The sequence below is a fragment of the Zalophus californianus genome, chromosome 3 (assembly GCF_009762305.2).
Source record: "Zalophus californianus isolate mZalCal1 chromosome 3, mZalCal1.pri.v2, whole genome shotgun sequence".
Classification (NCBI taxonomy): Eukaryota; Metazoa; Chordata; class Mammalia; order Carnivora; family Otariidae; genus Zalophus; species Zalophus californianus.
The window spans coordinates 52,898,229-52,913,658 of NC_045597.1; the positions used below are offsets into that span (position 1 = coordinate 52,898,229).

The window sequence follows — 15,430 nt, forward strand, 5'->3', positions numbered from 1 at the left end:
AGTGTGATGAACTGCTTTTCAAACCTTTACACACTCCAGAGGGATGGTTAAGAGCCTGGGTGCTAGAGTTTGGTTTAGATTTGAACCTCAGCTCTACTACTTACTGTGTGGGCTGGGGCGAATTGCCTAACTTCCCCTTTCCTCAGTTTGTCTCATTGTAAAACTGGAGTACTACTCTCCCAGTCCTAAGGATTTCATGAGATGCTCACGTAAATCCCATAGCAAAGTACTTGGGGCTTTATGAGCTCTCATTTGGACCCTCATTGCTTCAGGATCATTGCTTTCTTTGATGAATTCCAAGAAGGAGAATTATTGTATTAAAGCATAGGAATATTTTCAAAGTTTTGATCTGTATTACATGGTTGCCCACACGAAAGGTGCCAATTGACTCAGGCACCGAGTTTGAGAATTTTGCTTTTCTGGAACCCTTATGTTGGCCTTTGTATTTTATAGGCTTTATGTAACGTTTAAGACAAGTCCCTCTGCCTCTGAGGGTTTCTGACAGTTGAAGAGAACTCTGTGGGGAAAAGGAGAATGAGTTGGCCTGGGAAATATAAAAAGATTATTGTCTTGCTTTGGCCACATAAACTTTTATATTTACACCCTGTTTTGAGAATTTGGCCCCCTTGATCATTTTGGTCCATAAGTAAAAATTTTAGTTTTTCTTTTACCTATCATGTATAGTTTCCAAAGTATCTCCTTTTTCTTATTATGTTAATCAGCATACATTACATCATTAGTTTTGGATGTAGTGTTCCATGATTCATTGTTTGTGCATAACACCCAGTGCTCCACACAGAACGTGCCCTCTTTAATACCCATCACCAGGCTAACCCATCCCCCTACCCCCCTCCCCTCCAGAACCCTCAGTTTGTTTCTCAGAGTCCATAGTCTCTCATGGTTTGTCTCCCCCTCCAATTCCCCCCCCTTCATTCTTCCCCTCCTGCTATCTTCTTCTTCTTCTTCTTTTTTTTTTTTTTGACATATAATGTATTATTAGTTTCAGAGGTACAGGTCTGTGATTCAACAGTCTTACACAATTCACAGCGCTCGCCATAGCACATACCCTCCCCAATGTCTATCACCCAGCCACCCCATCCCTCCCACCCCCCACCACTCCAGCAACCCTCAGTTTGTTTCCTGAGATTAAGAATTCCTCATATCAGTGAGGTCATATGACACATGTCTTTCTCTGATTGACTTATTTCGCGTTGCCAAAGTATCTCGTATAAATTATTTTCCATTTGGTTCTTACGATAAACTTCTTCAGAGAGTAAGTTGATATATACATTGAGGAAACAGATCCAGAGATACTGCAATGTACCAAGAGGAAACAAAGCTACTGAGAGGTAGAATAGGGACACAAATGGTACTCTTCTGAGTCCTGGTATATTCTTTATCTTGTGCTTTTGGGACCTCCCTTGCCTTTCTCAAAATCCTGCTTCAATTCTAGTCATTAATCAAATTTTATTGTTAAGGAGACCACTAGGATTAATTCTAGTTCAGAATAGAATATCATCATAATTCTTTGTTAAAAATTAGAATCTGGAAATCTCTATAGAGGGAGGTGCATATGTGTGCATGCGTGCATACACACTTTGGTTATCTCTCTACGGTGAAAGAATACAAAATTAGAACTCCACCAACATTTAATTTGTTTGCCGTTCTGATGGAAAGTAGGTTCATGTTTGGTTTTTGCATATATATCTCTTCATAGTGTAAATTTATATTAATCAGATGTTTTAAAAACCTCAACTAGGTTATTCTTGGTAAGGCCAGTTTGATTGAAACTGTTTCTTAAATTTTATTCATTCAAATTTTTGGATTATTTGGTGATTTAGAATTTAGTTCCTCTTCTCATTCTTTGTTATAATGAAATAGTTTCCTTCCAAGTCTCTGAAACCAAGAGGGCTGTATTGCTTTGTTCTCCTTGTATCCATAGCATGAGCACAAGTAGATTTTAAATGGACAAGGTACTGTGATTAGATGTGAATATTGAGTACTTAATGCCCAAGTTGATTTAAGCTTTCAAAGGTACTTTCTTAAAACATTGATAAAAAGTTAGGTTTTTAGTTTTAGAGTTTCTTCCAAGGTCTCTGTGTGTATGTGTGTGTGCATGTGTGCGCGTGTATGTTTTTTAAGTACTCTTAATCATTTAACTTGGATTTTTTTGAACTCTGCTCATTGGTGTGCTGTTAAGATTCCTAAATAAGGAGTTTGTTACTGTTTATGGGATTTTATTTGATATATACAGGTTCATAGTCTCATTTGTATATTATCAAATATTTCTGCCCAAGAAATGAGGAGTAGAACATTCACACATTCACAGTTGCTGTAGGGTTCGAGTGACTTTTGGGAGGCAAGAAGGCTGGGATTCTTTTGTGATACTCACTGTTTTAGATTTTAAAAGGTTTTCCAAACATTTCTTTCTTTTTTTTGTTAAAGCAAAGTTAAAGTTTATTGAGCTATAGTACAAAGCTCCTAAAGAGGAAGGGGACTTGAGAGGGTTACCCACCAAATATTTCTTATTAAGACTCAAATACTTTCTTATTTGTAAAAAGCAAAACAAAACACAAAGGCAGTGAGATTGAATAGATAAGGGCAAACTGCTTAAAATAATTTTTTATGTCTTAGAATTTTAATGTTTATATTTTTTTTAAATGACTGAATTTAAAGAAGTTATTTTAGTACAGAATGCTTGCCTGAATCACTAAAATCAGTAAATTAGTTGTTTTCTTTTAATATGTTTTCCTTAGGTGTTTTATGGATTAATTCTTCATTGATTACATACAACAGCAATATAGTTATGGCGACCTTCCAGACTTTGAGAAACAGTCACATGAAGACTAGAGCATCTGTCAGAAAAGTAAGTTCACAGTATTAGATTCCTTTTAGTGATAGTTGTAATAAAAATGTGGATCATTTTTTTAAATCTTGTTAAGCACCTGATATGATATTCTTGTTTTTAAATGAATCTCAATATTGTAATTAGTAATACTGAAATCTTGCAAAGATTGGCATATATGAAAATAGAGATATGAAGTCATGAAGTCAGTCAGCCTTATTTCCCAAAGATCACAATGCCTCCCCGTTTCTTCTCAGCAGATAGTTTTCTATCTTCTATCTTCTCAAGATCTTCCATCTTTTAACAATATAAGCATCAGGTATAAATTTTCTTATGTACCTTTACCTTTGCCCTCAAATATTACCATTTACTCATTTATTCATTCAGCAAATATAAATTTGAGTGTTTATTGTATGTCAGGTCCTGTGCTAGGTACTGGATAATCAGTAGTGAGCAAATTAAATATGATTCCTGATCCTCTTTCTAGTCTGAGGGAGAACCCCCTCTCTTCCTCTTAAGACAGTTTGGTTACCCTTCCATTTCTTGACCTCTTTTTTCCTAACATTTTATTATGAAAAATTTTAAGCATACAGAAGAGTTAAAACCATAGCACACCTACACATAAACTTGCATACCAACCATCCATATTCAACAGTTACTAATACAGCGACCCTTGAACAACGTGGGGGTTAGGGGTGCCAACCCCCTGTGCCGTCCAAGATCCATGTGTAAGTTTTGGGCTCCCCAAAAACTTTACCACTAATAGCCTACAGTTGACTGGAAGCCTTACCAATAATTTAAACAGCCAATTGACACATATTTTGTATGTTATATGTATTATATTCTGTATTCTTAACAATAAATTCTAGAGAAAAGGAAATGTTATTAAGAAAATCATAAGGAAGGGAAAATACATTCACAGCAGGGAACTGTGTTCATTGAAAAAAATCCACCCATGCAATTCAAACCTGTGTCGTTCAGAGGGCAACTGTACTTTGTTTTATTTGCTCTGTGGGTGCGTGTGCGCACGCATAGGTGTTTACTTTCTGGCAGAACTACTTGGAAGTTACAGTCTTAATGTCTCTTCACTCCTCAATCGTGCTTCTCCCAGGGATTATTGTACCCTCCCACGTAACAATAATGCAGGTATCACATAATAATATTGGATTCAGTCTAGACTCCTAGGCCTTGTGTTACGTTTGGTGCTTATGACCTATTTACGTTACTTTTGGTCTGAGAGTTTCTCCTCTTTTATTTTATTTATTTATTTATTTATTTATTTATTTATTTATTTATTGACTGATATCTTGAACAGCCTAGGCCAGTTTCTTATACAATGTCCCATATACTAGATCTGTGGTATTTAACTTACTCCTCTCTCTTCTACATTTCATAGACTCTAGAAGTTTGGTGTTAAAGCTTGATTAATTCAGGTTAAACATTTTTGGCAAGACTACCTCATTAGGATGATGTTAGGACAGAATTTCAGGTTTTCCTGTGATCAGTGATGTAAGAATTGCTCAGTTGATGAAGGTAGTAATGCTGCCAGAACTGTCCATTTTAAAAAAGTGTGTTTTCCATTTTCTAGTTATCAAATAATCTATGAGATGATACTTGGCTGTGTGCAAATACCTTGGTTTTTTTCCAACAACTTTTTATCTAATATTTTTGGCATCCTGGACCCTTTCCTGAATCTGTTATTTCCTAGAAGCTGCAAACTGATGATTTTCCTAATGTTACCATTCCTTTTACATTTATTAGCTAGTATTTTTAAAGAAAAGCCTTCCCTCATTAATCGTAAATGAACTATGGTATCTCCTATCAAGCCTGAGTAAATGCCTTTGAATTACCAATTTTCAGATTAATAATTTGGTGGAATAGGCAAGAGAATTTATTTCCATTCATTTATTCATTTGTATAGCTCTGGATTCATGGATTTTTAAAAATACTATGTTTTACAATCTTTTATTTCTTTATAGTTATTTATTCATTTACTTTTTTAAGTTGCTCAAGGGATCTCAGACGTGGTTCCCTCTGAGCTGGTGCCTATGTCCTGTTGTATTAGGCTCTTAATTCTTTGATTCCTTCCCTGGTTTCTAGTGTAACAGATTAACCCAGTTTCACCCTCTACTTTTCCTTTTCTTGGACTTGGAATTGGCTATTTCTCTGAAGAACCCCTTCTAGTATTTAGAAACCAAGTACTCTGGGTAGTAGGAGTGCCCATTGCTCCTTCAGTGTCATGAATTTATATCAATAGTTTAGGTTCAGATTTCATATCTTTTCCTTTTTTTTGAGTTGTTTGTATCTCAGCCTAAAAACCTGCACTCATTAATGAAAATAGAAAATCATTTAAAGTTTAGAATATTTTTAAGCCCACAGAAAAGTTGAGAAAAGAAACCAGTACAATGAACACTATAAATACCCTTCACTTAGGTTCATCCTCTGTTAACATTCGCCATACCCTTTCTATCTGTGTGTGTATACAAACACATTTGTGCTCATGCACACACGTGCACGCACCCACACACACACTTCCCTTTTGAAACCATGTGAGAGTTGGCTGCGGACATCTCTTAAGAACATCAGCATCATTACTGCCCCTCAGAAAAATTGTTAATTCAGTAACATCATCTAACATGCAGTCCATATACAAATTTCCCTAATTGTCTCAAGTATCTGTTACTTTTACCTTGCTCTTCATCTAGGATCCAATCAAGATTCACGTTTTATTTGGGTATTGTGTCTCTTTGATCTCCCCCCAGTATCACCAGATATCTCCAACATAAAGACATGTATCCTTTATAATTGGTACAATTAATGAGTAATCTGTAGGGTGATGCTGGGAGAGAGTGAGCATCCTATTCCCCATTAGGTTTTAACCCAGTGATGGGATACATCAATAATCTTTCCCTAAATCAGTAATTACATTGGGATTTACAAATGACATTTGTAAATTTTGTCATTCTGTCCATATTTGTCATCCAGCATTCTTTTTTTTTTTTAAAGATTTTATTTATTTGACAGAGACACAGCGAGAGAGGGAACACAAGCAGGGGGAGTGGGAGAGGGAGAAGCAGGCTTCCCTCGGAGCAGGGAGCCCGATGCGGGGCTCGATCCCAGGACCCTGGGAACATAACCTGAGCCGAAGGCAGACGCTTAACGACTGAGCCACCCAGGCGCCCCGTCATCCAGCATTCTTATGTAAAGAAGTGTTCTTCCCCCTTCCTCTTATCTGTCTCTTTTAATGGATTCATAGATTAAAAAAAAAAATCCAGTTGTTATAATCCATTACCACTTTTATTCTTTTGATGCCTAAATTTGGCCAGTGGGAATTCCTTCAGGTTGGCTTCTATTTTCTTTTCTTTTCTTTTTTTTTTAATTTTAATTCCAGTATAGTTAACCTACAGTGTTATATTAGTTTTAGCCATACAACACAGTGATTCAACACTTCTATACAGTACTCAGTGTTCATCACAGTAAATGTGCTCTTAATCCCCTTCACCTGTTGCTGCTGTGTTCTTTTGAAATGACCCAATTAGTCCCTGAGCACTTCGTTGCTTTCTGTCACAATTAAGATGTTCAACCCACACGTCATACTTTCTCTGCCTCCAGCCTGGAACCAGCCATTTTCCCAAGAGCTCTAGTACTTTTTATTGGCAAAATGGTATTTAGAAACCAAAATCTGGGTGCATTACTACTGAGGGTCATTGCTTCTGTGATGTTTCAGTGGAAAAATGTAGTAGGACATACGTTTAAAGAATCATGAGTTCATATTGATAATTCATATTCAAATATAATATTATATTTTTTTCTTTACTGCTCTGGTTTCATATGTATCTCATCTTTTAAACCAAAGATTTCCACTAACTTCTTATTAAAATTAGCAAACATTTATTGAGTTCATATAGTATGTGAGATACTGAAATCTGAGGAAACAAATTGAGTCAAATACAGTCTCTGACCTTAATAATTTGGTTTGTTGGTAGGAAAGCCAAATATATAGGAAAACAGTAATGGTAGTATGTTGTGATGTGGATTAAATGACCTCAGTGTCTGGGTAATACAGTAGAAACTTTGATTTATTATGACTAAGGGGTGGGAAAATCTTCATAGGTCTTGGGCTGGGTAGGATTTCTACAGGGAAAGATTAGGGACTACGGACATTTCTAATAGAAGAGCAGATCAGTAAATCAATGGAAGGAGAATAAGGTAGAATGAAATTAATGTTCTTTTTATGTCTGACTGTAATACTCATTATTTTCTTTATGTAATGGTTTCCCCCCCGTTCCTTTGTGTTTGTGACCTCTCCGCCACCAAATCTGAAAACCTTCCCTCATTTAACATATAGCTGCCTTAGGACCCCTGAAAAGCCTTAGCTGTGTTATTATCTCTTTTTTCCATCTCCCCACCTTCGTTATGAGAGTAATCATTTCTGTTAGCATGCCTTGTTATAGCGTCCACATCATCTTACTCCTCATATATTTGTTGCCAGTGCCTTGGAAATCAGGTATGCAGTCTCTTGGGTTTCAGTGTGGGGTAAGAGTAAGTCAACCCAGAGTGAGGGCCTCATGAGCTTCCAGTAGGTCAAATGCCTGGGCTGTGGTGTGTGTGTTTTGAGCATGGGGCACTCTACTTGATTAAGCCCTTTGTTAGTTCTTCTTCTCAGCTCAGCTCAGTTGAGGTCTGTATATATCCACAGTTGCCAAATGAATATTAATTGAAGAGTTGGTGACTCTACATTTTAAAAATAGAATATCTCTAGGATCTTTTACCTTGTCTTAGAATTAAATAAATTAAGAATATCTTTTATTTTCAGAGCTTCAGTGAAGATGTGTTCCAGTCTGTCAAGTCTTTATTACAGAGTGAGAAGGAACTATGCAGTATATCAGCAGAGGATTGTTTAAAGCAGGACGAACATGCCAATTTGACTGAGGTTTGACATAATACTTTCTATATCTCTTCCTAATAAAACATAGTGTATTTTCATGCTTCTTTGTAAAGCTGCATCATCTGTTTTTAAATTGCCTAAAATCTCTACATATTAATACGTGTTTGAGGAGTATCTGTTTAAATGTTGGCTAACATAATTGTCTTAGTTTATTATAGTGAGCACATTTAATTCAGTGTATAGGCATTGTTGATCACAGTCACTGGACATACAGCACTGTATTAGATGATTCCTGCTATATTCAATAATTGATACTTTAATACTAAAATTTTCTTTTCTTAAACATGAAATATAGACTGTTTTCTTTATCCTTTTTTTTTGGTTTAATATTATTAGTTTTCTTGATTATTCAGTACTTTGATACAAAATGAAAAAGTAGTGATAAATTTACTTTGAAATTAATGTGCTTACTACTCAAGATATACTACTTGCTCTCCTGTTTCTTAGCTACATCAGTGTTTCCAGTCTTTGTTTGGACTTACTACTATGAAAAGAAGTAAACTTTTTCCTGCAATTAGTCCCATCAACACATTCATGTCACCAAGTAAGAGAAGTAAGGTATTAGGCTGTTCAAGCTCAAAAGTGATACATATGTTAGTTAAAAAAAATTTTTTTTGAAGCCAAGGATCTAATAAAAAAAAATCTTGATTATTCTTATTTTTGGGAAGGATTTTTTTTCATCTTCCTTGAGAAACTATATTTGAAGTAGTTCCAGAGGATGGTGAGCAGACCTTTTAGGCCTACAGTGTTCTCTGACCTGAGCCTTTTCCTTTTGTGTCAGCTAAGTTCTGTGGCTCTTGACTATTATTGTCTCTGTTATCCCTTCTGCTTTACTTTAGTAAAGCTGGGCCTCTCTTAATCTCCTCAGTTGTTGCCAAGTGTGACAAGTCTCCTGTGTCCTTCTGCCCTCCAACAGTTTTCCAGCCTGTATCGCTCCAGCTGCTTACGTAGTGCCTTTCCGAGCCCACATTCTTTGGTGAGGCCTTCCTCGATCAATGGGAAATATAAAACTACTGGCATCTTCAAAACCCCTTGTCAGCTTATTTTCTCTTTTGTATTCAGTGAAAGGAAACTTGAAAGAATAGAAGGAATTTCTGTCTCACTTGAGGGTGTGCATATCTCAAAGTATTTTTTCAAAGAAAGGAAGGAAGTTTGTTTTTGAGTGTCTTTGTTATTGAGTGTCTGTGATGTGCGAGGCACTTTGCTCCCTGTTTTCGATTAACCTTCACAACTGTGGAAGAGGAGTTGTTATCGCTCTAAGTTTTACAGATGAGGAGACTGACTGGCTCCTAGAGCCTAACAGTTTACCTAGAAACCTGGAAATTGTAGCACTTTTGGGAAGTGATAATCATAATTAGTCAGAATAACGATCCTGGAGTAATGTAATATTCTGACATGTTTGTGAGTCATCAGAAAGAGATCAAAAGTATACTGAGTGTTGCTTTATATTTTAACCATGCTGCTTTCCCTTAATTCTTGAGAATTGATTTTCCATATTGCTATCATTTAAGTATTTCATATTTTTAGTCACAGTACTTGCTTAGTCGACAGTTTACCATTCTGTCTTCAGATGGAAATTTTTTCTTCCTATGATGTCAAAGACATAAAGGGAATATAAGTTTTAAAAATATTACTTTTTTGGGGTTACAAAAGTAGTACATGATGCTTGTAGAAAATTAAGAAATATTGCAAGCATCAAAAAGAAAATGCTTATCAGGGACACCTGGGTAGCTCAGTCGGTTAAGCATCTGCCTTCAGCTCAGGTCATGATCCCAGGGTCCTGGGATTAAGTCCTGCATCGGGCTCCTTCCTCAACGGGGAGCCTGCTTCTCCCTTTGCCTGCCACTCCCCCTGCTTGTGTGTGCTCACTCTTTCTCTCTCTCTCCTCTCCCTCTCTCCCTTTCTGTCTCCCTCTCTTTGACAAATAAATAAGTAAAACCTTTAAAAAAAGGAAAATGCCTATCATTAATCTTAGGAATTAGGGGGAAGAAACATGAAAAAAGTAGAAAAAAATAAGATCACTTATAATTCCATCATCTAGAATTAATCTCTGCTTATATCTTAGGGTATTGCCTTCTAGTACTATTTTTCATGCCTGTTTTTAAAAATAAGATTGAAATGGGGTGCATACCTTGTATCGTTTTTTCTGTAACTTGTCCTTTTTACTTAATAATGTGACATGTTTTCATGCCATTAGATATTCTTTAGAAATTTAATTTATATAAATTTCTGCAGAGAAATCACCATATAAGGGTGTTGAGGGAAATAAGTGATAATATCACAGGAAGTCAGTAAGGAGTCTTGGGGACCTGCCCCGGGAAGGCCTTTCTGGGGGGGGTGACATTTAAGTTGGATCTTGAAGAACGAGGAGGAGCGAGTCATGTAAGCATCCAAGGACTAGAGACCCAGGTTGAGGGGATGTTAACTGCATAGCTCTTAGGCAAGAACATACTGGGCATGTTCTGGACCCAGAAAGGGGGCCCATGTGTATGAATAAAAGTGAGGGAAGGTTGAAAGCACCAGCTAACCCAGATCCTGGGGGCCTCCGTTAGGACATTGCAGTGGGAAGCGTGGAAAGGTTTTGACAAGGGAGTGACATGATTATTACCGAGACTGTAGGTGGGCCAGGACCGTAGCGCAGATGAGAAGTGACGGCAGCGGGAGTGGAGAGAGGCAGGTATGTGGGAGATATGTTTGTGGAGTAGAATTGATTGAACTTGCTAATGAAGTGGATATGGGGAAGGTTGAAGAGCTGCATTAGGGAACCAAATCTTTGGTGAAAAACCTTTGTGATGATCTTTGGAAAAACGAATCATTTTGTCCAAGACACCCAGCATTTTAAAAATTTATTTATTTATTTATTTATTTTTCACATTAACATTCTTAGTTCATTAATCCTCTCGTGAAAAATCTGCACAATCACCACAGATAAAGCCACTGCAGCATCTTTATTCTTTCTGTTGTCCAGTCTGCAGCTCGCTTTTTGCCAGCACCAACACTGGCTTTTGCAGCCCCCCTGACTTTCTTCATTCTGTTCTTGCCTTCCTTTCACTGTTTTCTTGATGTCTTTTCCTTCTTCTACAGGCCATGTCTTGCGAGTCTGTTTGGGTTCATTTTTCTTTGCATAATCCAAGGAATCATAAATCATGCCAAAGCCGGTTGTCTTGCCACCACCAAAATGGGTTCTGAATCCAAATACAAATATGGCATCTGGTGTGGTCTTGTACATTTTGGCTACTTTTTCCCGAATTTCTGTCTTAGGTACTGTTGCCATTCCGGGATGAAGGACATCAATGACCATCTGTTTCCGCTAAAGTAGTCAGTTGGTCATGAACTTCCTGGTCCAGATAGTTACTGTGTCGTTCATGATGGCGGCTGAGCCAAAAATGTATTTATTTTTAATTGAGGTATAATCAACATGTAACCTATTGGTTTCAGGTGTACTACATAATGCTTCAACATTTGTATATAACAGTCAGTATTTTAATGTTTTATGTGCTTTTTTCTATATCTCAGCTCTGTCAATAATCTAATTGTGATAAGACTTAAAAACTCAAATTAATGGAGCTTTATTCCTTTCTTATTAAGGTCACATTTCTAGGTTTTAATGAAGAAACAGATGCTGCTCATATACAGGTATGCTCAACTTACTGAACTGGAAAAGACCATGGGAGATTATTTGGAACAAATTTTGAGACCATGAAATTTGCCTTATTAGCCCAAAATTTACACTAAACTCTTTTATCGTTCCTATTTAAAGCTAAAAGATGACATTTTGAGATCAACTCTTGAGTGTGCTTTGGACATTTTCACTTAAAGCATTTTCAGAGTATTCTTGTAACAGAAAGTAGTTTTAGGTTAGGAGACCACGGAGGTAATTTATCTGAGAAGGCTGCCAACCATAGGCTAACTTTTCCTCCATTCTGTGCATAATGTAGAAAATGAGACATTTTTTAATTTGGATGGTCTTTCTAATCTGACTTCATCAGATGATTATATTTTTGAGATAGAGTTCAGTTTAAAAGGTGAAATTTGTGAAAAGTAATGATTAACCAGTGCAAAAATTTTAGCCTGATTTAAGCAGGTGTTTACAGAGAGACTGGTAGTTGAGATTATGATCAGCAAAGGAGAGCTTCACAGTTACATAAAGAGGGTTGAAGCTCGTGTAGATGTGGTAGGCATCTTTTTTTTTTTACCTTCTTAATATTTGTGATTGCTGTGTGTTTCCTTTTGTGGCAGTAAAGTATCTCCCAAAAGAAAAAGTAATACCGTTTACTTCTTTATGAATAATGTCTGTCAGGTGATAATGAAAACTGCTGTGTGTCTTGATTGTGCCCTCGCCTGAAGGAAACCATTTAGACAGAAGGCACAAGAGAAGACATACTCCTGAGAACATAAGGCGACAAAGAGAAGTGTTCAAAGTATTTCTCTCTCAGTCTACTTCCTTTTTAAGAGTAACTGATAAAGTCATGTTTATAAAGGAAAGTACTCTAGGAAGGGTCAAAGACATTAATTCTTTCACTGGGTAAAGTATTTACATAAAAGGGGCACCTAGGTGGCTCAGTTGGTTAAGCATCTGCCTTCCGCTCAGGTCATGATCCCAGGGTCCTGGGATCGAGCCCCGCATCAGTCTCCCTGCTTGGCAGGGAGCCTGCTTCTCCCTCTCCCTCTGCTGCTCCCCCTGCTTGTGCTGTCCTCCTCTCTGTCTCTGTCTCTGTCAAATGAATGAATAAAATCTTTAAAAAAAAGTATTTACATAAAAAGGACAAATGAGAAAAAAAATCTGTTTTCCTTAATATCTTCATAAATTTTCAGTCAGAGTCTAATACAGTACCTTGGAGAGGAAAGGCAGAAAAATAGATTTGTATTTTACAAATATAAAACTTAAGCTCCAAGAAGCACATTCTACTTGGAAGAATCCCTATATGTGGGAAATATTCCATGATTAACCTGAAGATTGCAGGTTGACATTTACAGCTAAAAACTACTAAAAGGCTAATTGTCATGGATGTGTGAGGTACCATGTAAAAATGCTTTGGAGTTTGATCTCAGTACTTTTAAAGGCTACAGAAATAGGTATTAAAATATTTTAGTACATTTTATTTTTGAGTTAAAAAATTGTGTATTATGATAAGCTATATATGCTAATTATTTTGAATGGGGAAATATATTAACCGCAGACCTTAAGAGTTTTTGGATAAGGCCCACATTATAGGAATCTTAACAAAAGTGTTATTTATTGTCTTACTCTTTTAAATTAGGATTTAGCTGCAGTTTCTTTGGAACTTCCAGATCTTCTGAATTCACTGCACTTCTGCAGTCTAAATGAAAATGAAATTATTTGTATGAAGGATATAAGTAAATCATCAGATATAAACAGTGGTCCTCTAAATCAGGTAACTTTTATATATCATTTCTAATGTGTTTTTCAGGGAAAATTTTACAATGACATTGGATAGAGAGTATTAAACTTTTAAATGCTTGGATGAAGTTTCTTTTTTTTAATGCTATCTCAAGGAAATAAGATTTGTAAGAAACATATAACAACTCAGGAAGCTTTGAAATCACTGAAGGCTAGAATAATTTTGACCATAGCTTTAAATTAGATTTTAAATTAATGTGAAGTTCCCTAAATGATATGCAAGTACATATTAATTTTTTTCCTGAAAACTCATTTCTGGATTTCTTGAATTACTTCAGCCTTTGTATAAACTATAAGATTTTTTACCCCTTTATGGCCAATTCCAAATTTATATAAATACTGTGTTCAGTGTTTTAGAGAACATAGTTTAACTTGTTTTCTGTCAAAAAAAATTTCATTATAAAGGTGACATCTGAAAGATGTATTCTTTATTTATAAATAAAAATGTCACCATTTCAGACAGGTAGTTAGTTTTAGAACATTCGGCAACTTTAATTCTTTACTAAGTATTATTTTGTTGATAATGCATCAAAGAAAAATGCTTTGCATGTTTTACCTCCTAAAAATTCAATCAGTAGGTGTAAAGTTTGGATTACTTATTCCAAGTATAAAAGACTACTGTGTTCATTATGAGGTCTACAGGTAAAAGTAGAACTGCTTGCCTCATTTCCTTCATTATGCTCTTCATTTATATTAACTTTGATTTATTTGCTAGGATTACGAGAGGTGATCAGCTATTGTATTTAATTTCTAGCTTTTTCACTGAGTCATTTGTCAGTATTTGCATTTTTTAAGATAATATGTATGGAAAAAACTGATGATTTATATTTTTAATCAGAGCTGTAAACGTTATTGTAAAATTGTATTGTAATACTAGGGAAATTTAGGTAAAAGGAAGGGAAGATTTTTTTTTTAATTTTATTTTATTATGTTAATCATCATACATTACATCATTAGTTTTTGATGTAGTGTTCCATGATTCATTGTTTGCGTATAACACCCAGTGCTCCATGCAGTACGTGCCCTCTTTAATACCCATCACCAGGCTAACCCATTCCCTCCACCCCCCCTCCCCTCTAGAACCCTCAGTTTGTTTCTCAGAGTCCATAATCTCTCATGGTTCGTCTCCCCCTCCGATTTCCCCCCCTTCATTTTTCAGGAGGGGAAGAATTTTTTATGATAGGGAAGGTGGTATCCTGCTGGAAGCCACTAGAAAATGGGATACAAAAATAGAACCTGGTTCCTACTGTAGCTCTAGCAGTTTACAGTGTAGTTGGTGAGCTAGGTTAATGAACAAGGAAACTCATGGAGCTATATAATAATATAGGAAAACATAATTGCCAGAGATATGGATAGTAAGTTCTGTAACATTTCAGGAGATAAAATAGGTGGAATTTGAGTAGCGATGAGAAAAAAAGATTGGGAGAGAAAGAGATTGGGAAGTGAGAAATGTAGAGAAAGAATGAAAAGAATGAACAAAACCAGGGAGCCTCCCAGGATGCACGCATTTCTTTTTTTTCCCCTGAGATTGTGTTATTTCTAGGCTACACTTCCAGATAATATGCTTTGTATTTATAATATGTTTTAAAAGTAAAATTATTTTTATCTAATCTTTCATCTTTCCCAAGAGTCAGCATTCTGGAATGCTGTGTGTCATGAGAGTGTCACCTACATTACCAAGACTCAGAATTGATTTTATCTTTAGTCTCCTAAGTAAATATGCTACCGGTATAAGATATACCCTGGACACATACTTGCATCAGAAGCGTCAACTTGAGACCGCTAAGGAAGATGATGATGATACCAACCAGTCCGTGTCTTCCATAGAGGATGACTTTGTCACCGCTTTTGAGCACTTAGAGGAAGAAGAGACCTCAAAGCCATATAATGATGGTTTGTTCTTTACTAGACTTTTTCTTGAAAAAGGAAATTAAAGTTTAACATTCAGTTTTAAAAGTTTTCAGACTGATTTCAATTAAATTCATTTTGAAATTTGATGCGATGTAAACATTTTAACTTTTTTTTTTTGATTGTGCAAGGAATTCATTTCCTTGTGATTTTTAAGTTGTTATATGGTTCTTAGTTTTGCTATTTCTGTTCTTATTTTGGTGGTACTGTTCAAGCACTGTTTACCTCATTACATTAAGTGGTTGGACCATGCCTGGGTTCAAATTTGAGAAGAGTTAGCTGGTGGAGGGACCATATTAGTGTTTTC

General features: G+C 36.1%; 1 protein-coding gene across 5 annotated transcripts in view; it reads left to right on the forward strand.

Annotated features, from left to right (window-relative positions):
• The window catches only part of AKAP11 (A-kinase anchoring protein 11), a 58,988-nt gene that overhangs the window by 12,361 nt on the left and 31,197 nt on the right, over nucleotides 1–15,430 (forward strand). For 3 of the 5 annotated variants that reach the window (XM_027588528.2, XM_027588527.2, XM_027588530.2), the window contains exons 2-6: nucleotides 2,757–2,866; nucleotides 7,662–7,778; nucleotides 11,382–11,429; nucleotides 13,055–13,189; nucleotides 14,844–15,108. In XM_027588528.2, the coding sequence (XP_027444329.1) occupies nucleotides 2,807–2,866; nucleotides 7,662–7,778; nucleotides 11,382–11,429; nucleotides 13,055–13,189; nucleotides 14,844–15,108 (625 nt within the window). In that variant the 5' untranslated portion in view covers nucleotides 2,757–2,806. Of the gene's footprint in view, nucleotides 1–2,756; nucleotides 2,867–7,661; nucleotides 7,779–11,381; nucleotides 11,430–12,093; nucleotides 12,215–13,054; nucleotides 13,190–14,843; nucleotides 15,109–15,430 lie in introns of those variants that run through there. The other 2 variants (XM_027588531.2, XM_027588529.2) reach the window with 2 other exon arrangements.